Source organism: Pistacia vera, unplaced genomic scaffold (assembly GCF_008641045.1).
Source record: "Pistacia vera cultivar Batoury unplaced genomic scaffold, PisVer_v2 Contig42, whole genome shotgun sequence".
Lineage (NCBI taxonomy): Eukaryota > Viridiplantae > Streptophyta > Magnoliopsida > Sapindales > Anacardiaceae > Pistacia > Pistacia vera.
The window spans coordinates 54,834-80,552 of NW_022196246.1; the positions used below are offsets into that span (position 1 = coordinate 54,834).

Genomic DNA, 25,719 nt, shown 5'->3' on the forward strand with positions numbered 1-25,719 from the left:
ATGGCTGACTACTCCCGAGCTATCTCCCTCTCCCAACCCCACTCCTCCTCCGATGACTCCTCTGATCACAGCCCCTCTCGCCCCCCAACTTCCCTCTCCGCTTCCGCTTCCTCCTCCAAAACCAAAACCAAAACCATTCGCAACACCACTACCAAGATCACTCTCATTGACCATCACCATCAGATCATTCAATCCCCTTCGGACACCACCGCTAGGAAGCCTCGAGGAAGACCTCCCGGCTCCAAGAACAAACCCAAACCGCCCATTGTCATCACCAAGGACAGTGACTCAGCCATGAAACCAGTCATCCTCGAGATATCCGCTGGGGCTGATATTATTGATCATATCATCAACTTCGCAAGAAGAAACCACGCTGGCATTTCGATAATGAGCGCTTCTGGTTCTGTCTCTAGTGTCGCTCTTCGCCAACCCATTTCTCACGCTCCTTCGCTCTCTTTACATGGACCCTTTAATCTTCTTTCACTCTCCGGCTCTTATTTAAAGTCTCCGAGTAGTGGCGGTGCTTCTTCTTCTTCATCTTCTTGTTGTTTTAGTGTAACTCTTGCAGGAGCGCAAGGACAGGTATTCGGAGGGATAGTGGCCGGGAAAGTGACGGCGGCGAGTCAAGTGGTAGTGGTGGCAGCCACATTCTCCAATCCTTCGTTTCATAGTTTGCCTATTTCCGAAGAAACCGAGCATAATGATCACCATCAGCAACACCACCAAAAGTCTAAACCGAATGATCAGCCTTGTTCAAGTGCGGGGAAGTCCATGCCGGTGTACGGTGTGGCTGTCGCCAGCCCGACTCCTCTTAACTCTCAGATGTCTCCAGATGTTTTGCATTGGGGTCCCCCATCTCGTCCTCCTTACTGAAAAACATGTTCATTGTGGTTAATTTTAAGCTTTTTGGGTGCTGTTGTTGTAGTTTGGTTTTGTTTGATATGAAGTTTTTCTTTTTCTCTATTCTCCATACTTCACTTTCTTTTATCTTTCAGTTCACAAAAGATTTGCATGCAGGCCACTGTGAACGGTAATGGTGGGTCTTCTCTTCTATTCTGATCTCTCGATGTTACTGTTATGTTGTTGTTTTGTGATAAGCCCGAGTGACCTGAAAATTGACCTGCGCAATGTCAGTCTCTGAAGGTTAAAATAAGTTAAAATAACAGGCTCGAAACTCCTCGGGAAGGTCCCATTACCATCTCCAAAGCAAAGAGTTTTAAGCAATCTCAGATAGTCTGAAATATGAACTGAAACAGTCTACATTTCCAGAACTTTCAGCCATTCATAGACCAGAGAGTACTCCACTTCATCATTCCATATATCCTCTTTATCTTGTCTAAAGCAAAGCAACCGGATTAACTAATAACCAGAATGGTTTAATAATGTTATATAATAATGTTTTGAGGTGGTTTTGGACATGGGATATTCTATTTTATCATTTGTGTGCCCATAAAAATATATGATATATTAAGTTATAGGGTCACTACTAAAGGTTTGATTATAAGTTTGGGATCTAAAAATATAAACATAAGAAGATTACTTCTATGTATAGGCTTTTTTTTTTTTTTTCTTTTTTGGTTGATGATCTGGGTATTGAGTTAATTTGTGTACATCTCAACTAATCTTTCGGGTTCTAAAATTAATAATTTATTTTTGGTGCTCGAGAGAGTTTGAGTCAGCTTATGAGCACCTAAATTAATCCTCTAAGGCAACGAACGGATAAACTTCCATTGATCACCCTTATTAATAATCAAGATAAGCGAGGTGGATGAACTCAATACCTTTGGAGTAGGCATGGCAATGGGGTGGAGCGGGGCGGGAATCGCATTTACCGTACCTATCCCCACCCTCAAAATCACTCCCCACCCTTGCCCCATCCTCGTTACTGGGATAACAGGAATTCCCCTTTCCCGCTCTAAAGGGGAATGTTTGAGGCTCGTCCCCGCCCCATTAATTTTACATAAACATAAATTAATTTAAGCATCACCAAACACAATAGTTAATTTTCGTTCACATGACAAACACTTAAATTAATTGTTTAAACATATGAAATTTTACATAAATATGGCTTAGGGTTCAATTGTTTAGGGTGAGGGGAACTGAGAAAATATGGGTTTATATATTATATACGGGACGAAGCGGAGGAAAGGCATCACCCACTCCTACCCTATATAGGGCGGGGTGGGACGGGTCCCCGAAATTTTGGAGAACATTGCCATGCCTACTTTGGAGTAATATGAGTTAACTCAATATCTTTGGAGTAATAAGAGTCCTAATTGATTGGTTTAGACTTGTGTTTATATTAGTTTTATTCTTGTAATTAAACGTTTCAACGGTTTATAAAACTATTCCTAGAATTATCAGAAACCCGTCAGCATTATGAAACACACTATAAGGTTATAGAAAAACTTAGACAAAAGTATCAAAACCCTCCTGAGAAAGGTGTTTGATAGTCTGGCGGAGTTTTTGATAATCTAAAGGGTATAGTTTTTGAAAATTGTGGAAGAGTATCATAGTTTATTATGGATCTCTTAGGTGTGCATCAAATTAACTCCAAATTTATGATGGGAAAAAAGAAGTGTAGATCTGCATTATAAAATAATGCCATGATAGAACAAAATCTTCCATAAATATATCATATCCAATTTATCAGTAACAAGCTCAAGTACAAAGACCTTCCATATTGGCATGTGTGTAGTGGGTGAAGGCTCATTTTTGGGTTGCTGAGCCATGCCCATAATTTTGACCCTACCATCAAAAGAGAAAAACACAGATCTTCCTTGTGTGGAAGGTCGATATAGCAAGCCATGGATTGTGAAAGTCGACACAGTTGTTCAAAATCCAGTCAAAATGAAGCATTGAGACGTGACAATCTTAGCAGAGGGGTTTCAACTCTCTTTCTCTGCTGCAGCCAGCTCTTCTATTTATGACCTTTTCGTCCTCTTTTAACACAGCTAGCGAGAGAAGCAGCTTTTTTCCTTCATCATGAAAGAAAATTCACATTCACATTCATTGTGATTAAATCAAAATCAAAGCCTGGCTTTGGTAATGTTGTGGGGGTACTGTGCTGCTGCTGCTGCAACGACTCAGAAGGGTTAGCCCCAGTGGGTGCACGCGATGTCAGATAAAAATCAGTTTCCCATTGCTAGAGAGATCTATGTGGTTGCCTCCCGTTGGGTGTTTCTTTTTTCACGAGCTAGTAAAATTTGACACAAAGCTGCTTTGACTTCTTCTTTTTACCCTCTTTTCTATTGCCTTGTATATATATACCGTTGGTCGAACTTCGAAAATAATCTTTACTTGGATTCATACTTTTGGATTTTAGCTTGTGTACAAAAGGTAATTCTAGTAATTACCATAGTTAGCCATAATAGAATTGATTGTTTGATACCACGCCTTACAAACTTAATAATCCCCGCCTAGAAAAAGATGTATGCACAACGAATCAATGAGAGCATGTATGCATATATACAATATTTACAACTACTCTATGAGAATGTGTGTGTACATGCAACGCATGTTGACATGAGGGCTTTTTTTCCTTTGATAAATGGGATGTCCGAGTTAGTTTGTGTGCACCTCAACTGATTTTTAAAATCGATTGAACATCTTATAAATCCAGTGGTGGATCCAGCCTAGTTTTGGCCCACTCTCAATTTTTTTTTTAAATACTAATATGTACAATTTCTAGATTTTGGCCCACCCTAACAAAAATATTAATAGACAAAAATATTGATGTGCAATTAGTTTTTATTTTGGCATACCCTAACAGAAATTTCTAGATCCGCTACTATATAAATCTAAAGGACCAGAAATTTATCTTTCAATATTATTGCGGTAGATAGTCCTAAGGTTTAAACCTAAAAAAATGGAGTAAGCCTTCTTAACCGCCAAAGTAACCGCTTAGGGTTAATGTTGACATGATTTGTTCATATTGATAGATTATAAGTGCTTTTTCGTGTGTGTGTGTGTGTGTGTGTGTGTGTGTGTGTGTGTGTGTGTGTGTGTGTGTGTGTGTGTGTGTGCAATGTGTTAACATGATGTGCTCTAATTAACATATTTTCTAGTGCATTTATTATGTGCGTATATACAATGTGTTTTGACAGGAGATGCTCTTATTGACCGATTATTAATTGTATGTGCATAAGAAGTGTTTGTTGAAGTAGATCAAGTAAAATCCAAATAAATACAACCTCCAGTATATAATTTGATGTTTCTTAAAATAACTTTCGATGATCAATTCGTCCTAGATAGTTAGGACGAATTAAGGATAGTATGGATAGACATATGATCTCAGGTTTAATTGTTTATATGAGCATTCACGATTTCTTGTTTTGGGGGGAGGGGGGTTGTGACCATTTAAGTGGGGGTTACGACGATGTATTACTGTATTAGTTTTTTTTGAGGATTAGTTAAAATACGTACAAGTCCACCAGATACCTTGATTAAAAAAAATTATATATTGAAGATGATTACCATTATACTACAACCAGAGATATTGAATTTTTTTATTCATTTAAGAAAAATAGAAAAGACTAATCCCCAAACCCACTGGCTTATTTTTCTATGCCAACTGATCTTTGTTCAAAAAGTGAAAAAGTAAAAATTTAGTAGTATGGAAACAAGAAATCAGAAAAAAGCCCTTGGGAATTGGAATGTTTTTATACGAAGTGGGTAAATCTAGGGTTTTGCTTGCGTAGCTTCTTCAATAATGTACTGTAAGAAGAAGTGTTTTTAACTTAAATTGTGAGGGCCCTAAATGTTTGGTGACATTCTCCAATGCCAAAGGCTGCTGCCTAGTTGCCTAGAATTAGTACTTGGAGTTGGATATATTGTGCGTGTGGGGAACACACAAATGACTTGTTGATCCATTGGGTTTCTTACGGTCCCCTTTTAAAGACCAAAGGACATCTCCATGCTCTCTTCTTGGTTTCTTCCCCACCTCCTTTTCTATTTCTCTCACATTTTTCTTACTCTTTTCCCTCCATTCTCTTTTGGGTTTGGGGTTGAGAGATTGAAATTGAAATTGACTAATACAGTTTGAAATGGGGTAATTACAATTTAGTTTTTGAAATTATTCATTTTTTTTGTATATAGGAATTGATATATTAATTTTGTACATTTAGTATTATTCTTGTATATTATATTAGAAAGTCATAGATTTCAATGTTAATACTTAACTTTCTCTACATGAAACAATGTATTAAATTTTTTAAAATTTGTATTTTAAATGCTACCCTTTAAATGTATAAATTTGAAAAGGTTGTGGATAATCTTTGTATGGATCTTAGGATGATTGATGGGCTTGTGCATATAAAACAGAATTATGGCTCATAAAAAATATGCCTATTCTTTTTTGTTTTAGGACGATTTATGTCACAAAGTTGGATGTATTTACTATTTATTAAAAGAGTAAAGATAAATTAACAAACACTTCTCACAACTTTTTTTCACAAATATTGATGTGGTGGTTCGCATTTGGTCAGGCAAAATCTATTGTAAGCTGACTAATTATGAGTTGACATGTCCTGTCTGTGAAATAAAATTAATGAAAAATGTTTGTGATGTAGTATTACTGTTATTAAAATAGACTTATTACTTACATATCAAATTTAAATATGATATACTCTCTCCGTTTCAATATAATTATCATTTTAAGTTTTTACACAGTTTTTAATAAATCAAAAACTATACAGAGAATTGACTTTTTCCTCATATTGCATGTGGGAAAATTTTGTTTTCCCCGCTACAACACGTGTGAAATATTAAAATAAAGAGAGAAATTGTGAAAGAGAGGAGATGAGGTGAAGAGAGAGAGAGAGAGAGAGAGAGAGAGAGGAGTGTGGGGCAGGGTAGAGATAAAGGTAGAGAGAGGAGATGAGTGGCAAGGTGGGGAATGAAGACGTGGGTCAGAAAACATTGAAAGAAGAGAATATCATTTATTTTGAAAAAAATTAATACCCTCAAAACGATTTTTATAAAAAAAACAGGGGAGTATCATATATGTATTGATAGGAAAATACTATATTTACCTATTTTGCATACCAACTCCTCATCCTGATTAATGTAGAGTATGACACGAGAAATCCTCGTACCAATTATGTTGCACTCCACTTCAATTGAAATGAAGAGTCAATTCGCAGAATTGTGTAATCTTGCTCGTATTGATATGTGATACCATTCTCTAGTATTGTTATACTTGGAAAAGTATGGCTGATGCAGAGCCCTATCAACGTAAGTGGTCAAAGCTTAGGTAAGTCCTATAGGTATTCAGACGAAACCATGTCGCACGCTGACGAGAGCGGCATGCTCCTGCCAATGCAGTGGGTGCAAGCCAGACTGATGAAAGGCTGGAGAAGATCCACGTGGCTAATCCCTGCATACGCCGCGTAAATCACTCAAGCAAATGAGCAACGTGATGCAAGAAAATATTTGCATGACAATTTGACCCACTCTCAGATTCAGTAATCATTACCTCAACTCATCCCACTATCAATAAAGGAACTCTCTCCCGTTTGTGGGATTAGCTTATTTCTTTCTGGAATAGCATATATACTCTCTCTCTCTCTCTCTCTCTCTCTCTCTCTTGTAAGTTAGCTCGCTAAACGCGACCTGATTTTATATATTAATACGATACCAATGGACGTAGGATTCACTTATTTAAGCATCTGAACCACTTTAAACACTATTTTTCATCTTTTATTTAGTTCAATACCCCCATACACATGTGTCTTCTGAGTCAGTTCAGTATTTCTCATGTGTATTTAGTTAATATATGTCAAAATCACGCATTATCAAGTATTATCAACTTACTTAGAAAGAAGACAAGTATAATTAATTGCGTTGAATCTCAACCTCTAAATGACAACATTGAAATTAGAATCACATTCATGCACCATTGACCATACAATTAAAAAATATAATATAAAGTCTTAAAGTTGCGCAAAAACAACGTGGCATATATATATATCAAATCGAACTTTAATTATCACATAAATACGATGCCAAAGACAATAGATTAAACCAATTATTAGAGAAAAATTAATGAATGATGTTAACATGACATATATAACTAACGTGGCTGCTCATCCACGAAATCTCTTAAATTAATATATTATTAAATGGCTTTTCTCTCTGTAAATTTCACTCAACTGTTTTTGTGGACAGAAAGGCAAGTACCTTGAGAGAGACTTCAACTTCAACCAAACTAAACAATATAAACAAAAAAATAAGCAGAATAGTTTACTAAATCAGATGAAACTGAAATCCGAATTCGAAACTGGAGTCTGCCGAACCTAAAGAAAAAATCCAAGTTCAAAACTAGCTAGAATCTGTCATCCTACAATGTTTGAAATAGGGGCAAGAGATAAAATTTATTTTATTTATATTGTGGAACAAAGATAAAACCAAGCTGATTAACTAAAACAAACACTAACAAGAAGCCTTTTCATTCCTACAAAAAAACAAAAATGACACAGAAAAGAAAGAAGATTGAGCATCACATCACAGATATATTAGACAGCAACTAAACCCCATGAAACGATCAACATTCAACGCCGAACTTGAACTTCACCCATTTTTGTTTGGTGGAGCTGGAGAAACGAAGGCAGTGGAGTTTTGTTCAGTTGTAGGTTTTGTGTTTGTGGTGGAGGTGACAGTAGTGGTGGCATTGGTGGTTGGAGTTGCGGAGGGGTTTGGGGGGGGCTGAGTTGGCGGTCGTGGTGGTGAGTCGGCGGCGAAAAGATCCGGGGGGAGGGCTTGGGAGCCTTGACGTCTATGGCGAGACATTGAAGAAGAAGAAGAAGAGAAAGACAGAGATCTGTTAAGAGTTGAGTTGAGTGAGTAAGCAGTGAAGAGTTTTGTCTTCAATTTATGTGATAGAGGTTGGTAGGTTTACATGCGCACGTGAAGTACGTGTGGTGGATGATGTTCCCATGTTATTCATGAGTTTGGCATCCCTCCTTTTCCCATCGTTTTGGATTTTCCCACGTGCAAAATCTGACATCAAATTTTAATTTTATGTACATCTCAACTATTGGATCATGCAATGTCAAATGCTTTAATATCAATGGCGAAATCCAATCGAACGGTTGAAAATGGGTTAATATTATCTCATGTACATAGAATCAAAAGTACATACAAATATATTTTGCAATTGGCAAAATGGTCACCATCTTGGATTCCTGGTCCCCATCCATAAGATAAATTTTAACCACATCTATAAACGGCGATTTGACAAGCCATCTGGTGCACTACTAATACGTTAAGGTGTGTTTCCAGACTTTTGCTCCACTTGTTCAGCTTAGAGACACTGGTGAACTGCTAATAAGTTAACCCTTTACCTTGTTTTTTATTTTGTTTAATTTTATTTTTAACTTCCATATGTTATCCACTTTACTTGGTCTGAATCTCACACTAAATTCTAAAATCTGTGTTTTTGTGTACAAAAAAACAAAGAGGAGAAATGCCTAGAGTAAAGAGAAATAGATTTGAGGATTTAGTGGTTTTTTTTTTTTTTTTTTAATTTTAAAGTGAAAATTAATTTATAAAACCTGTTTTATAAATTCTTTAAACCGGAATGCGGTTTATGTATTTTCTTGAACCGAAACCGAACTGGTTTTTCGAATAATAGAAAAATCGATTCGATTCAATTTAATTGCATTTTTTTGAAAACCCATAATGGTGAACATGTTAGTTTTTGAAGCTTTGTGTTAATATAGTGATTAAGGGTAATGTTATTTGTACAAAGAGAGTTTGTATAAATTTACGTGGCACGTCACAAAGCATGTCATGTGGTATTGAGACAAATAACATTACCCATATAATTTAATGTCACATTAATGTTATGTGGGCTCTCATGTCACGTGGCACTCATATGGTATGCCACATAAGTTTGTATAAACTCGAGTTTATACAAATAACATTATCCAGCGATTAAATGGCATTTATGAGAGGATAATTGTAACCGAACGATCACATTTAATAGTGTAAAATAGAAGTGTGGTCACACAAATGGAATCTAGCCTTCGGTTTTCATTTATTACTCTTCATCTACCATTTCCCAACTTCCTTTAATTTGTTGCATTGCTATACGTTAGCCCTCCCACATATCTACAACATACAAATGACATTTATAATTCAACGTGCACTCTTATAGAAATGGTTCATTGTATTTATTCATTGAGATATTTTCATACAGAGGTTGGTTTAGGGTTTAGGATGTTTGATACCACACAACTTTCACCATTTTGCTTGCTATTTATGTTGTTTTAAGTACATTAAAATCTTATATTCTATAATCTACCACCCACAAATGATTCTTATCATTTTCCACCACTTGCAAGACAGATATTTGCTTGTACTTTACATGGGAATCCATATTGATTGTGTCAATAATAAATTTTTCAATAAAATTTTCGATTTTCAGTTTAATTTTATGGCATTAAGGAGGATCATTTTTTTTGAATTAAAAATGTTTGGTCACCTAACCAATTCAATTATTTAAAAAACTGCAATTGCCATCCCCTGTTTGGTACACTTTTCAAATCCCTATTTTATTATCATATCCTATTGTAAAGAGTAAAATACGTGTTTGTTTCTCTATTCACGAAATTAAATTTAAAATCCAGTCATATTCTATTAAACTCAAAACATACAATTACCTTTCACAATAAAAGTTTATAAATTAACAAAAACACCCCCATCACCCAAGCTATTGTTAGCCGCCAACAACCATCGTCGATCGCTAGCCACCGACGTTGCCACTATTGGCCACCAATGCCTGAACAACGCAATATCGGCCACATCTGGCCGATCATGTGTCGATCTGGCCGTTTTTAGCCAGATTTACGATCAATGATCTTGTCGTTTTCAGACATTTTCAATCAGATACACGTTGGATCTAGCTAGAAAAGGTCATATCGATGCACGACCAACCAGATCCAATTGATCGTGTGTCATTCTTGCAACTTCTGACCATCATGTGTCAGTGGTGGCCGACTGTCAACAGTCGGTTGGGTGGATAGGGGTGTTTTTTTTAATTTATAAACTTTTATTATTGGGGGGTGGTTTAAGTGAGTTAACAAATGTAAGATGTTAAAAAATAATTTAAATATTTTCAGAAATTTTTTTAAAAAATATACAAAACATATTTTTAGATTTAATCTTATTATGATATATTATTTAAAATAGTTTTTTAAAATATTATATTTTAAATAATGTACCAAACAAGCCAATGAGATTGTTTCTCCTATATGAATCCATAATTGAAGGAGCATTCAACTTACAAGATTTATGAGTCATACAAGCTTTGTTTGAACATGGGTACGTTTAAATTATGGGACAGAATGACAGGAGATGAATTTAAGGCAAAGAACAAAACCCATCTGTAGAGAGAGGCCACTTGGTTTTGGAGCATATCAATTTCTTCATTAATTCCGGACATGTACGGTGATGAGGCCGACACTGATTTTATTCATATGGATAATATATGCATTGCATAGTCACCTTATCTGTCGAAGCTAAGCCCCACATTTTTTCTTATAGCATCGGAAACACGAATCTAACATCGGGAAACGTATTAAGTTGTTTGGTTGCATTTTAAACCAAGACATATAGTCCACACACGTTACGCAAGTATGTACATTCAATATTTTTTAAGTAGGTTGTAAACAAATTTATTTTACTAAAATTAATTAATTAGATTAAAATATAATAATGGTTAAATTATATAAATTTTAAAGTATATATATATATATAAAGTCGTGTTAAAATAAAATTAAAATTGTACCTGTTATTAAATCATTCATTTAACTTAAAAAGATCACCTGAATATTATATGGTCTAATTATATTTTCAGAATCATTACCTTGTACAATTGATATTATTTTTACAGACATATCTTTGATATTCGATGTCAATATTTTATAGTGAATCGTGTATAATACTTAATATCACCTGAATATTATCAAGATCAACTATTTAAAGTTAAAATTTATATTGACCTTTCGCAATTTTTGTAACTTATATTCATTTTCAAATTGCATTGTGCAAGTATGTTTATTATATATTTTTTTAACATTATTATTGGTTTTTTTGTATTTTAAAAATATATTTTATATATTGAAGTTTATTTTATATTGAATTGATAATTAAAAAAATCAATAAATAAAATATCCACAAATTGAACTCAAAGTCTATATTGTCATGGTTCTTCTCAAATATGTCACCATTTGACATCTGCAACCAAAGTTTAAAACTTTGTCAAGAAAAGCAAAAAATTTTATAGGATAACCTTTGTTGATAAGTCTATAAATCAATCAGTAAAAAAGAAACTTTGTTAAAAAATGTGAACTTTTAAGCAAGAGACTTGCAGAGCCAATGGAAAAAAACTGATTTTGATTGTTAAGAATAGAAAATGAATTATTTTCATTATTATTATTTTAGAAATAAAAAAATTAAGAATGTTGAGAAGAGAACTCACATAGAAAACAACAACAACTTCAACAATATAATTTGAAGGCAACTTAATTGAAGCATTGAAGAAGCTATGAAGATAAGGGTCCTATGACACAAATCCATTTGCTGTAAATAGAATTGACCACCACCTATAGCTAAAAAAGCATTTGATGATACCATCCTAAAGAAAGACGATAATTGTAAAACTCATAAATCAAACAACAAAATCAATCCAAAAATCAACAAAAAGATTTAGAACAAATACAATTAAGACTACATATCAATATTTGTCTTCCTTTGTCATCACTAAGATTGAATTTGTTTTATGTGTGCGATGATAAAATGAATGGTTTGGCAGCAGGTTTATAGTTATCCAAATTCATCGTATGATATATCAAATTAAATACCTATCTTTTTAGTTTTCAAAGATTGAAACCGCTCATCAATTGATTTTTATTGAGCAAGTTATGACCAATTTATTACTGACTGTTCAGTGGAAATCGAGAAACATGGAAAACCAAAATATGTGTAATAATAAAAGAAATGGTTCAACAGTGGAGCTACAGTTATCCAAATTAAGCATATAATATATTAAATTAAATCTCTATCTGTCTAGTTTCTAAAGATTCAAACCTCTCATCAATTGGATTTTTATTGAGTAAGTTATGGTCAATTTATTACTGACTATTAAATGGAAACCGAAATATGTGTGATGATAAAATGAATGGTTCGTCAGCAGAGCTACAGTTATCCAAATTAAGCATATAATATATCAAATTAAATCCTTATTTGTCTAATTTCTAAAGATTCAAACTTCTCATCGATTGAATTTTTATTGAAAAAGTTATGGTCAATTTACTACTAATTGGTCAGTGGAAACCAAAATATGTGTGATGATAAAATGAATAGTTTGATAGTGGGGCTACAGTTATCCAAATTAAGTGTATAATATATCAAATTAAAGTCATGTCTGTCTAGTTCCTAAAGATTCAAACCTCTCATCAACTGGAGTTTTATTGTGCAAGTTATGGTCAATTTACTACTGATTGTTCAGTGAAAACCTAATTGTGTGTGATGATAAAATGAATGGTTTACTAAAGCTATATGGTTCAACATCAAACATCAGTTGATATTTTTTAAATAAATGAAATTAGTTATATTTAGCAACAACCTCTTTTCATGATATATGTATGTAACATAAAAAGATATCAACAAAAAGAACTAGAACAATTACAATTAAAACTACATATCAATATTTGTTTTCCTTTAAGGATAATAATAATGGTTCGGCATATTACAAATGGTTTACAAAAGTTACATGGTTCGACAACGAATATCATATGATATTTGTGATACAAATAAAATTTGTTGTATTCAGCAACAACATGTTTTCGATATATGTATGTAACATAAAAAAATATCAACAAAAATAGATAAAACAAATACAATTAAAACTAAATATCAATATTTGTTATCCTTTGTCAACACTAAAATTGAATTAGTTTTATGTGTGATGATAAAATGAATAGTTCAGCCGCAGGTCTATAGTTATCCAAATTCATCATATAATATATCAAATTAAAGCTCTATCTTTCTAGTTTTCAAATATTTAAACTGCTTATTAATTGGATTTTTATTGAGTAAATTATGGTCAATTTACTATTGATTGATCAGTGAAAATCGAAAAACAGGGGAAACCAAAGTGTATATGATGATAAAAGAAATGGTTCGTAAGTGAGGCTACATTTATCCAAATTAAGCGTATAATATATCAAATCAAAGTTCTATCTTTCTAGTTTCTGAAGATTCAAACCTCCTATCAATTGGAGTTTTATTGAGCAAGTTATGGTCAATTTACTATTGACTACTAAGTGAAAATCGAAATGTGTGATGATAAAAGGAATGGTTCGAAAGTGGGGCTACATATATCCAAATTAATCTTATAATATAAAAAATTAAATCTCTATCTATCTAGTTTTTAAATATTCAAAACTCTTATCAATTGGAGTTTTATTAAGCAAGTTATAGTCAATTTACTATTGACTGTTCAATGGAAACCGAAATGTGTATTTATGATAAAAGGAATGATTCGGTAGTAGAGCTATAGTTATCCAAATTAAGCGTACAATATATCAAATTAAAGCCCTGTCTATCTAGTTTTTAATGATTTAAATAGCTTATCAATTGGATTTTATTGAGTAAGTTATGACTAATTTACTATTAATTGTTCAGTGGAAATTGAGAAAGAGGGGAATCGAAATGTGTGTGATGATAAAAGAAATGATTTGTCAGTAGTTATCCAAATTAAGCATATAATATATTAAATTAAAGCCCTGTTTGTCTAGCTTCTAAATATTCAATCCTCTCATCAATTGAATTTTTATTGAGTAAGTTATGGTCAATTTACTACTGATTGTTTAGTGGAAACCGAAATGCATGTGATGATAAAATAAATGGTTTACTTTACCCAAATTTAAGGGATTATCATATTAGGACTGATAAAAAATATTTCAAATAACACTTATTAATTGGAAAACGAAATCAGCCAAAATTAATTTATTTAACATATTAGCAGAACATAAACAATTAATCATTCATATAACAAATTAAAATACATGAATGTTTTTACAGAAAACATATTCAACACAAATGAATTGTTTCTACTAATATAGATATGACACATACTCATAGTTCGGCTAAAAATGAGATCATCCTCGATTTGATCTTAGTAAAGTACATGAACATATACTTGAAACAAACATAACAAAATTTAATCGATCTTCATGTTAAGATTGTTAAGGAACAAATATTCATTTTTGTAACAACCGTTACTTGAAAACGAAATCAACAAATGTTAATTAGTCTTCATATTAAAATTGTTAAAGAATACACTTACCGTTCGACAGGATTAACACAATTAATCATTCAAATAGATTGACCGAACAAAAATAATCATTCAATCAAACAATAACCATTAAAATAGTTAGGAGATGTACTTACGATTTCATATTAAAATAGTTAGAAAATATACTTACAGTTCAAAAGAACGAATCAAAATAACAACTCATTTGACAATGTCAATCGGACATCTTGCCTTTATTCTATGTTAATTCATGAATCTTTGACCTGTAAACAACAACAAAAACATAAAGAAATAAAAAATCATCGATTAACAAAATCATGAAGAACAAATATATTATTAACACAAACTAACATGACCTATAAATAATTAACAAAATACCATACTTATTGTTGACACCAACAAACATATTACGATAATACACAACTGAACATATACCATTTTTATAATCCCTTATTTAGACCTTTCGAATGCCAACACAATTAAATACGAATTTAATATGAAGAAAGATTTGCAATGTCAATACAATGCACCTATATAATTATTAATAGCAATCATAGATAAATGTCATTAAACCACAATTATTAATAGCAATCCAATGCATTTGTATACTTGTTATTAATGTACATCCAACACGTCAAAATAGTTAGCTTTGGAATGCCAATGCACTGCACCTATATTATTATTATTGGAATATCAATGCATTGCATTAATATCTCATTAAACCACATATCAACTTAGGAATACCAATGCAACAACTAATGTTGTCTACATCATCACCAATAAAATTCAACCACATGACAATCACAAATTCAAAGTGTTATTATGGTTAGACTTTTTGAATGTCAATATAATGCACCTATATAATTAGTATTATTATTAATTATTAATACAAATCCAACATGTCAAGATGGAGCAATAAATAAAAACCTAATGTGTCAAAATGAAGCAATTTGATTGGGCTCATTAAACCACAAATCCTAGTTGTCAATCCAATGTGTCAAAATAGAACAATTCTAGAGCTTCCAAAATGTGCCACGTGTCGATAAACCAAGATGGGTATTCAGTTATATATATATTGTTTATAGAATTTAAAATAAGTTATTTTATGATTTTCGTATAAACTTTTTTTGAATTTATTTAAGGTGTTGAAGTTTCAAAAATACCCTTATTCTATTTTGTAATTTTGACTTTATTTATTCTTATATCTTAAAGCCATTTTTGGGTAAATTAAAACTAGAAAGCTCTTTTACATTTTTCTAACCAAATAACAGACAACTTCGTTCATAAAAGCTATATTCTCTACTCTAATATGTTCTTTTTCTATGAGCTCTACTCATATAAGCGGTACTAAATAGTAGGAGTAGGCAAAAAAATAGGGTAGACTGAAAGCAACGAATACCTGGGGTTTCAGTTCCAATTTTGGTTCCTACTTGGAATGGCCATCATAGGGTCGGTTCCGATTATGAAAAATGGGAACCGGTATTATACAGTTCTAATTACACTACTGGAGGAACTAGAATTGGAACCAGAACTGAGACCGAGAACTGGGTAAGAACCGGGACTAAATTATAATTTTAAACTTTTAGGGTTGTATTGTAACTTTTTGGGGGTGTATTTGTCATTTTTGTGAACAGTAGGGATAATGTAATTTTCCTGGGTACCCAAAACAGGAACTTGTGTTTCAAGTTTCGATTCCAAGCTTTTAGGAACCGGAACTGGAACCAAAACCGACCAGTTTCGGTTCCATGGGATTTGGGTAGGTACCCAGACCCGCCCACCCTTACTAAATAGACCCTTAAACATGTGTGGTTGGACTTATTTATTGGCTAAAAGAGCTTATTTGAAGTCATAAACACTTTTCAAAAAAAGTTATTTGATTGCATTTAAAAAAGGCTTATAGAATTTAAAATAAGTTATTTTACGGCTGCTATTTTTGAGCTTATTTAAGGTGTTGAAATTTCAAAAATATCCTTATTATAATTTGTAAATTTGACTTTATTTATTCTCGTATATTAAAACATTTTTTGGTAATTAATATTAGAAACCTCTTTTACAGATTTCTAACCCAACAACTAATAAATTTTTCATAAAAACTATATTCTATATGCTCTGCTCCAATAAACTCTTATTCTATAAGCTCCATTACACAAGCTCCACCATGTGTAAACCGTACCAAACGAGTAGCCACCATTTGTGGGTAGTGTGAATACCCTTTTGGGCGTGGACTCAAAACTTTGAGCAAATTAGGGCTTCATCTTATCATTGTGGTCTATCTTTATTTGGGCCTTGGCCCTTATTATATAATGATAAACTTAAACTACAAACTGTTTAAACTTTTATGGAAATACTTGATGTATCCAAATACACCCCTCTAAGTTACAAAACAGCATTTTGTATTTGATCATCATTCATCATCTCTTCGTTTCTATTATCATTATATGCATTGTATGTAGTACAATTTGTAATTGCATAAAAAAATTGATAAATTATGATAAACGGGAAACAAACGTGACTATAATAACATGATAAATAGACTTTGATACAACTTACCTCAAAAACAAAAATCAATTCAAAGGTGAAGGAAACCAAACCATATATGTACACCATAATAGTTTACCAAATTGGTAATGCAGGCAAATACAACTTCTACCGAATTGAAATTAAAACATAAAAATTAATATAAATATCCATATCTAAAAATTTATGTGTATACATACATTGGGAGAATTAATTTCAAGCTCCATCATAATCACACTCAATCTAAAATAAATCAAAGTGATTAATACTTCTAGAATACGTAAAACTTTTTTAAGTCAAAATCCTTAGATCACCAACACTGCCAAACATTTCACCACCTTTACCAGAATTCCAAGAACTTCTTCAACAATTAATCTAAGTTGGTCCAACCTCCATTAATTTGTGATCATCTTTTCCACTTCAAAGCCTTCTCCATTCATGCTACTTTCCCAAAGAAACTCCATCTCCAACATCCATGGCTGTATCTTGTTTCCAACAACCAAGGCCAAGCCTTGAAGAGGACTCCGTCGTCCTCTTCTCCACCTCAAATTCCCCTGACGAATCCACCAGCCACTCCTCTTCCTTTTACCACCCTTCGCCGCCACCGCCCGCGAAAACGTCCCAAAAACTAACTGTAAGAAACCTTTCCTATAGCATTCAACCAAACAGTTCGTTTTGTCACTTGGGGAAGAAGAAGCCTAAAGCGATTGACATACTCAAATCGGTGTCTTTCGACGCCAGAGGCTCTGAAATTCTCGCTATTGTTGGCCCAAGCGGGACCGGAAAATCGAGTCTCCTTCGGATAATATCAGGAAGGATAAGAGAGACAGATTTTGATGCTAAAAGTATAGCGATTAATGACCATCCGATAATTAGTCCGTTTCAATTGAGGAAGATATGTGGATTTGTGGCACAAGAAGATGATTTACTTCCTTTACTCACAGTAAAAGAAACGCTTATGTTTAGCGCGAAGTTCAGGCTGAAAGAGATGAGCTCAAGGGAGAAAGAAGAGCGGGTTGAGAGCCTTCTGCATGAACTTGGTCTCTCGCATGTTGCAGATAGTTTCGTTGGAGACGAGGAGAACAGAGGAATATCCGGTGGAGAACGGAAAAGGGTTTCGATTGGCGTTGACATGATGCACAATCCATCGATTTTACTCTTGGATGAACCAACTTCAGGATTGGACAGTTCTTCAGCTCTTCAAGTGATTGAGCTCCTCGCTTCAATGGCGAAAGCAAAGCAAAGGACGGTTGTGATATCTATCCACCAGCCGGGTTACAGGATTCTTCAGTATATTTCAAACTTCTTGATCCTTTCTCACGGCTCGGTTGTCCATAATGGCAGCCTGGAATCGCTTGAGGAAACGATTATCAATCTGGGATATGAAATTCCCGTGCAGTTGAATGCTCTAGAATTTGCCATGGAAATTATACAAACATTGGAAGATAATTCTTATTCCAAAAATTACATATCATCATATTCTTACTCCATATCTTCAGACGAAGAAATTGGGTCAAGAGCTCAACAACATAAGGAGAACTACAGCAAATACAACGCCATCTATCTCCTCAATCTGTACGAGATCCTAGTTCTCATTTCAAGATTCTGGAAGATAATTTACCGAACAAAGCAGCTGTTCCTGGCACGAACAATGCAAGCTCTTGTGGGAGGATTCGGATTAGGAAGTGTGTACATAAACGTGAGAAAGGATGAAGCCGGAGTTGCAGAGCGATTAGGCCTATTCGCATTCAGTCTCAGCTTCCTCCTCTCTTCAACAGTCGAAGCCCTTCCCATTTATCTTCAAGAGCGGCGAGTTCTAATGAAGGAAACGTCGAGAGAAGCCTACAAAATTTCCTCCTATATGATCGCCAACACGCTCGTGTTTTTGCCCTTCTTATTTACAGTATCTCTTCTATTCGCCGTCCCCGTTTACTGGATCGTAGGCCTAAACCCGTCCATTTCCGCCTTCGCATTTTTCACCTTCGTGGTTTGGCTGATCGTTCTGATGGCGAGTTCTCTCGTTCTCTTCCTCAGTGCAGTCTCTCCCGACTTCATTTCAGGGAACTCTCTAATCTGCACAGTTCTCGGAGCTTTCTTCTTGTTCTCCGGCTACTTCATCCCCAAAGAAAACATCCCGAAATACTGGTTGTTCATGTACTACGTTTCGCTTTACCGATATCCGTTGGATTCGATGCTGACGAATGAGTATTGGAGCGTGAGAGGAGAGTGTTTTTCATGGGGAATTCAGGATCATTCCGAGTGTTTGCTTACGGGAAACGATGTGTTAAGGAATCGAGGGCTTGAAGAAGACGGGCGGTGGATGAATGTTGGGATAATGGTTGGGTTCTTTGTGTTGTATCGCATCCTTTGTTGGGTCATTCTGATTCGAAGAGCTTCAAAAACTACCATTTGAGAGAGCTTGTGTTTGTTTGTCTTAGATATTTGTTTTGTTGATAGTTATATTTGTTGGATTTAGTTTCATAAAATAAGTTGGTTTACATTTGTTTGTACAAAATTAATAGATTTTGCTGAGGATGATAATATATATATATATATTCCATTAGTTTGAACAAATTTTTAAGCTCAAGCACTGGGTTGATTTCGTTCTACCCAGTACCCAGCTCTTTCCAGTCATTGGAAGGGGGTCAAAGCTCCTGGGAGGTAGTCCTCCCGGACCCCGTGGGCCTGGGGCTTTGGTATCTCCAATCCTCGACAGAATGGCCATGGGCCCTCGATACGAAGAATAGCTCAACTGCTCATCCCACCCAGACCTATACGCTATTTCACCAACGATCATCAAATCCTGGAAAGGCAGACCCACATACGGGACGCCGCCCATGCACTGAGATAGGATGACCTCTTTTCCTTCATGTCACTCTCCGAAGTGGCGTGGGTCTGAGGACATGAAAATCCTTCATTCAAAGTCATCGCTGCAGGATTAGTTCTACTTCTACCATACGTATCAGCCTAGGGAACGTAATCTCATAGCACATTCAAAAGCCAAGCTAGAGAGAAAAGATCTTTTCTTCCCCCTCGCAAATGCTTGAGTTAAATCCCAGAAAATATTAAATACTTCTTGAAATTACTAAAAAACATGTCTATAAAGTACATTTTATTAATAAAAACACATCAATTTAAATTATTAAATCTGTTCATCAATTTCTCTACAATTAGTTCATATTATATATTAATTTATGATAAATCTATTCAAATTATTTTCTCATAGTATATAATACGTATGTGATATAGTTTGGTTCGAGCTTTTTGTTTGGGTCAACCCAAACCAAATTGTTCAGTTTCGTTTGAGTTTGCAGGTTCGGATAGTTTTACTCATAGCTGATTAGTAGGCATGACAATGTTTCTCGAAATTTCGAAGAACCGTCCCGCCCCCTCATATGGGGCAGGGAAGCCTCGGTTTTTTCGGGGATAGGGGCGGGGGTGGGAGGCGTTTTAAACTTTTAATCTCTATCCTCGGGGATGGGGCAGGGGTGGGTGATGCCTTTCCCCCACTCCCACTCCACCCCGTATATAATATAAACCTATAATTCCCAATTTCCCTCACCCTAAACAATTGAATAAGAACAAACCCTAACCCATATTTATGTAAAATTCCATATGTTTAAACAATTAATTTAAGTGTTTGTCATGTGGACGAGAATTAACTATTTTGTTTGGTAATGCTCAAATTAATTTATGTTTGTGTAAAATTAATAGGGCGAGGACGGACCTCCAACATTCCCCTTTGGGGCGGGGAAGGGAAATTCCTATCATCCCTGTAACAGGGATGGGGCGGGGGTGGGGAGTGATTTTGAGGGTGGGGATGGGTACGGTGAATGAGATCCCCGCCCCGCCTCGCCCCATTGCCATGCCTACTATCAGGGGCTTTTCTGTTATTTTCTAAACTAAAGGGGTTCTAAATGTTCGGGTTAACCACAGGATTATTACTATTATCCCTTGTTTTTATTTGATAAATTCGTTGAAACTATTGAACTCGCGATATAGATTCTGAACATCAATAAACTGAACTAAAACGTTTGACAGAAGTTGATGGCAATTGAATAGAGCTCTAGGGAGCAATTGGAAAGAAAAGTACAAGGAATTTGAGCATGTTCATATCATGTATCTTTGAGATGAAAAAGATTATAAAAATTAAATAATATTTAATATAATATATAGCATACTTGATCTCCACTAACGGTCTAACACAAACCAAAATACCCATTTGCAATTGTTTCACATTTATATAAAATATAATTGGTAAGTTGAGTTCAATCAAGTCCAGATCAACTTCCAACAAACTCCACTTCACTTTGAGTAGTTGGTCAAATATTATATATATATATATATATATAGAAGACTTCAAAAAAATTTACAACTGGTCAAGCTTCCGCGTCTTCTGCCAACAGGGGCGTTGAAAAGTCTCTCTCTTTCTCTGGCAGAACCATTTGGAGTCTTGAAACTTGTTTCAGGTAATGCGTTTCTCTCCTTTTTGTTCAAACTTCAATGTTGTTTAATGTTAATAAGTATATGCGTATGGCTCTCTTCTTATTTTTTCGGTTTGAAGTTTTTTTTTTAAATGTTATTTCAGTGTTTAGGTGTTCATTTTCTTCTGTTTCTCTGGTTTTAAGTGGAATTTCAGATCTGGGTATGTTTAATTTGATGTGGAAAGGGATTAGATTGATGTTTGGCTTAAAAGTGTTCTGGGAGAAGTATGAGTATGTTGAGTTTTGTACTGTATTAGGATCAGTAGTTTTGATCTTTTTACCTTCTGTGTTTTGTATTTGGTTATGAAAAAGTGGTTTTTCATTGGTGGTTTATTGAGTTAACTGTTGGTTTTTGTTATTCTCATGCAGATTTATCGTTATTTGTATCTGGGTTTGTGGTTGACTCGTTTAAACAAGGGTGGTGCTTGCTTCCTGCAATTGTTTATTGGAATTGTGAATTGAAGGTTCCATGTTATGAGTATTTTGATTGCATTTAAGTGTTGTTCCAGATAGCTAAATGAGCTTATTTGATCAATAAGGAGTTGGAATTTATTCATATTTGTACATTAGGACCTAGGAGTTGTAAAATGATTGGCAGAAAAAGTACAGGGCATCCATCGCCATTAGTTTTGGTGCTTTTGGCACTTGGGTTTTTCTTTGCAACATATAATTTAATAACTTTGGCATTAAGCTACAAGGCCTCCTGGGCAGGAGATGAATTGAATACATTAGATGCTGATACTGGAGTGGGGAGTTCTGATTTGAAATATCATGTTGCCCTTACGGCAACTGATGCTCCATATAGCCAATGGCAGTCTCGCATTATGTATTACTGGTATAAGAAAGTAAAAGATATGCCTGGATCAGATATGGGAAAGTTTACACGAATATTGCATTCAGGAAAGCCTGACAAGTTGATGGAAGAGATTCCCTCTTTTGTTGTTGATCCTCTTCCAGAAGGTCTTGACCGGGTGAGAATATTTACTTTTTGCTGTTTCTGTATCACTTATTTAGAAAATACTATTTCTCATAATGTCTTACACCTATTTAGTTGGAATATAGCTCATCACATGTGCACTTTGTTTCCATTTTCTCCTTCAAGTTCATCAAAAACCTTATAATATTGTTAATTTAGTTTGTGGCTATATATTTTGTTAACGACATTACCTTAACTAAAAGAATGGTGTGTGTGAACTAAACCAGTGATCCAATTTGATAATTGTAGCTATTCAAATATGATTAAACGACTTTTCATTTGCATTTGGAAATTCTAATGCTCTCTACCGTGATTGACGGTAGACAACTGATGTACACTCATTCTGATTCATCTGAATCTTCCATTTGCTAATTTTAGTAACCATCCTTCATTGTGCTGTAATACACTCTTATCTGCAAAGGTCTCTAGTTCTTAATTGTACTGCATACTTTTTGTTCTATCCAGGGATATATAGTTTTAAACAGACCCTGGGCTTTTGTGCAATGGCTGGAAAAGGCAACAATTGATGAAGAGTTAGTGCCCAAACTAATGATATATACTTGTCTGTCTACTTTTCTTCTGTTAAAGCAGCAATTGAAGCTTGAGTGATTTAATTTATAACTAATTTTCATATGTATAAAATCTGAAAATGATGGATTATGTAACCGATGCAGATACATCCTCATGGCAGAGCCTGACCACATATTTGTTAATCCGTTACCTAATTTGGCTCATGGAAGTAATCCAGCAGGTTACCCATTTTTCTACATTAAACCAGCTGAACATGAGAAAATTCTTAGGAAGTTTTATCCCAAAGAAATGGGTCCAGTGACGAATATTGATCCAATTGGAAACTCTCCTGTAATCATTAGAAGGGTAATCTTTCTGCTATTATAAACTATATGAACTAACTGCTCAAATCTTGCACGGCTGAGTGTTTAGCTGCTGTAAATTTTTTAACTTTCTACGGATTTATCTGGAGTTATCCAATCAAAACATAACACAGTTTTTAGACCATTTAAGATTTATTACTTTCAACGGTTGAGATTGCATCCTACATTTTTGTTCTCAATGTGCATTTATTTGGCAAATCATATATAATTGTATCTATTAAAATTTATTAATCTAGTAATCTTAGAAGTTGCAGCCATAATTTTGGTCAAAAGAATGGATTGCTGATCATTGCCTTCTCTCCCTGATCCCTCTCTATATTATTTATGTGTGTAGACTAAAATGTCTTTTTCAGTCTTTGCTAGAGGACATTTCACCTGTGTGGTTGAACGTTTCTTTAAAAATGAAAGATGACCCAGAGACTGATAAGGCATTTGGATGGGTGCTAGAAATGTACGTCTTAATTAAGCAAAATTTTTATTTACTCGTCTTCTGATCCTGGCTTTTGATGTTGCTGACATGTCTTATTGCACTAAGGTATGCTTACGCTGTAGCTTCTGCATTGAATGGGGTGCGGCATACACTTCGTAAAGACTTTATGCTACAGGTTCTTACAATACACAATGCATCAAAAGCTATTTTGTATATTTATACCATTTCTTTAAGTTGCACATACATCATAAATTTGCATCTTTTTGTGTTTTCAGCCACCATGGGATTTAGAAGTAGGGAAGAAGTTCATAATTCATTATACTTATGGATGCGACTACTCTTTAAAGGTAGAACACTCTCTTGCCGTCTGTGTATGTGGGGATAGTCTTAGGAACTTAATGATTTAACTGTAATTGTTTCACTTCTTTTTTTTTTTTCATAAAAAATATTTTCCTTTCTTGTTTTGCTTATATTTTTCTGAGGTTGATGATCCTAACTGTTTTTCTTTAAGTTTTTTGTACTAGCTTGTGTACTGATCATACTTTAGTAATAACTACAATTTTGCTGTAATCCAGGGAGAGTTGACATATGGGAAGATCGGAGAATGGCGTTTTGACAAGAGATCTTATCTTAGTGGCCCTCCACCAAGAAACCTCTCCTTACCCCCTCCAGGAGTTCCTGAAAGTGTGGTAAGTCCTTAATTCTGCCCCATATTTAGTAACGAGCTATTTGGGAAACCATATGCAAGAATATCCTCGTACTTAATTAAATAATTATACTATACAAGTGGTAATGATGTCCAAACCTGGAAACCCCCAGTCCTAGAGCACATTTCTTTCATTTTGTAGAACAGACAATAAGAGGATCTGGAATCCTGGATAAAAGGTAAATTAATGGCCAAATTATGAATCTGTAACTAGTCATTTAATGGCTGTAGCTAATAGTTGGCTGCCCAGGATATTTTTGCTGCTCTGTGTTACAGGTCATGCATAGTAATTTAGTAACGAGGTCTTACATTTTCATTACAGTATTAACATAAAACATCTTGGTTAGTACTACTACACATAAAACCTGAAACTTTGTTGCTTCTCCAATCTAACTATGTGGCTGTCCTGTCAATGTCCTCTCTAGCATCCTGTTTGAGGCTGTTATTCAGGATTTGGAATTTGTTTTTCAGCATTTGTATTTGGTTCTATAACAGTTAAATATAATCTTTCGTGCAGGAGTATAAATCAGAGGAATGTCTGAATGTCCAATCTTTGATTTGCTTTTCTTACAATTGTGCGCTGAATTCTGGGCCACTGATCTGTATGGTTGAAACAGTTCTTCCAGATGAACTTGAATTCTTCCATAGATTATTTATTTCTTTATTATATGTATAAAGAAGAGAAAGTAAAATATTAAATGCTAAATTATGTTGAGAGTACAAGGTGTCTATTATCATGTTATTCAAATGACTGATTCTATGCCATCCGAATGCCTAATAAGAGTATTCATGTCATTTAATTCTGATTCTTATACCCCATCTCATTTGCTTGAGACAGTCATGGATTTCAAAGCAGTCTCCGTCTCTCTCTCTCTCTCTCTCTCTCTCTCTATTTATGCTTCCTGTGATTGTTTGCAGGTGAGACTTGTGAAGATGGTGAACGAGGCTACTGCTAACATTCCTGGGTGGGACACATTAACTAGTGGCTGATATCAATGGAAGATCACACGCTGGTGGAATTTCTGCTTGGTCATTGCTACTAGCAATCTCAGGAAGAGATTTGTTGATTCGGATCACAGGTAACAAAAGGTTGGTATAGGGGGGAAGAGAAAATCACGAATCAAATAAGGGACCCTTGATTATTCAGACCTCTAAATTCTTCTGCTCTCATTTTGTTTACATTCAGAGTATATAGTTGAAATTTGTTGCTGAATGTTACAAACCTGTAAATTCAGAATTCCTTGCTGAGATTATTTGTTATAGTCTTTTTGTTCAGATAACAACACATGGACAGATTTTGTTTTCAAAATTTCCAGTTGATATAGACATAGAATTTCGTTGTGCACGAAGCATTTCTTTGTACTTCTGATGAGAATAAAATGGCTCAAATGCT

The 25,719-nt window shown here is 34.5% G+C and overlaps 3 protein-coding genes across 4 annotated transcripts; all 3 read left to right on the top strand.

Annotated features, from left to right (window-relative positions):
- Positions 1–873, top strand: LOC116142797 (AT-hook motif nuclear-localized protein 16-like). The gene has a single exon (XM_031428201.1). The coding sequence runs from the start codon at positions 1–3 to the stop codon at positions 871–873; it is 873 nt and encodes a 290-aa protein (XP_031284061.1).
- Positions 874–17,170: 16,297 nt separating this feature from the next.
- On the top strand, positions 17,171–19,335 carry LOC116142818 (ABC transporter G family member 23). Its single transcript, XM_031428226.1, has one exon. It carries the CDS (start codon positions 17,313–17,315, stop codon positions 19,248–19,250), a length of 1,938 nt encoding a protein of 645 aa, XP_031284086.1. The 5' UTR covers positions 17,171–17,312; the 3' UTR covers positions 19,251–19,335.
- A 1,860-nt stretch (positions 19,336–21,195) lies between these two features.
- LOC116142803 (hydroxyproline O-arabinosyltransferase 3-like) lies at positions 21,196–25,717 on the top strand. 2 transcript variants are annotated; one of them, XM_031428209.1, is made up of 9 exons: positions 21,196–21,306; positions 21,691–22,292; positions 22,763–22,830; positions 22,972–23,173; positions 23,544–23,641; positions 23,726–23,795; positions 23,896–23,967; positions 24,196–24,309; positions 25,245–25,717. In XM_031428209.1, exons 2-9 carry the CDS (start codon positions 21,909–21,911, stop codon positions 25,314–25,316), a joined length of 1,080 nt encoding a protein of 359 aa, XP_031284069.1. In that variant the 5' UTR covers positions 21,196–21,306; positions 21,691–21,908; the 3' UTR covers positions 25,317–25,717. The 2 variants fall into 2 exon arrangements, with proteins under 2 accessions (XP_031284069.1, XP_031284070.1); XM_031428210.1 differs by lacking the exon at positions 21,196–21,306 and adding an exon at positions 21,410–21,482.
- The last annotated feature ends 2 nt before the right edge of the window (positions 25,718–25,719 follow it).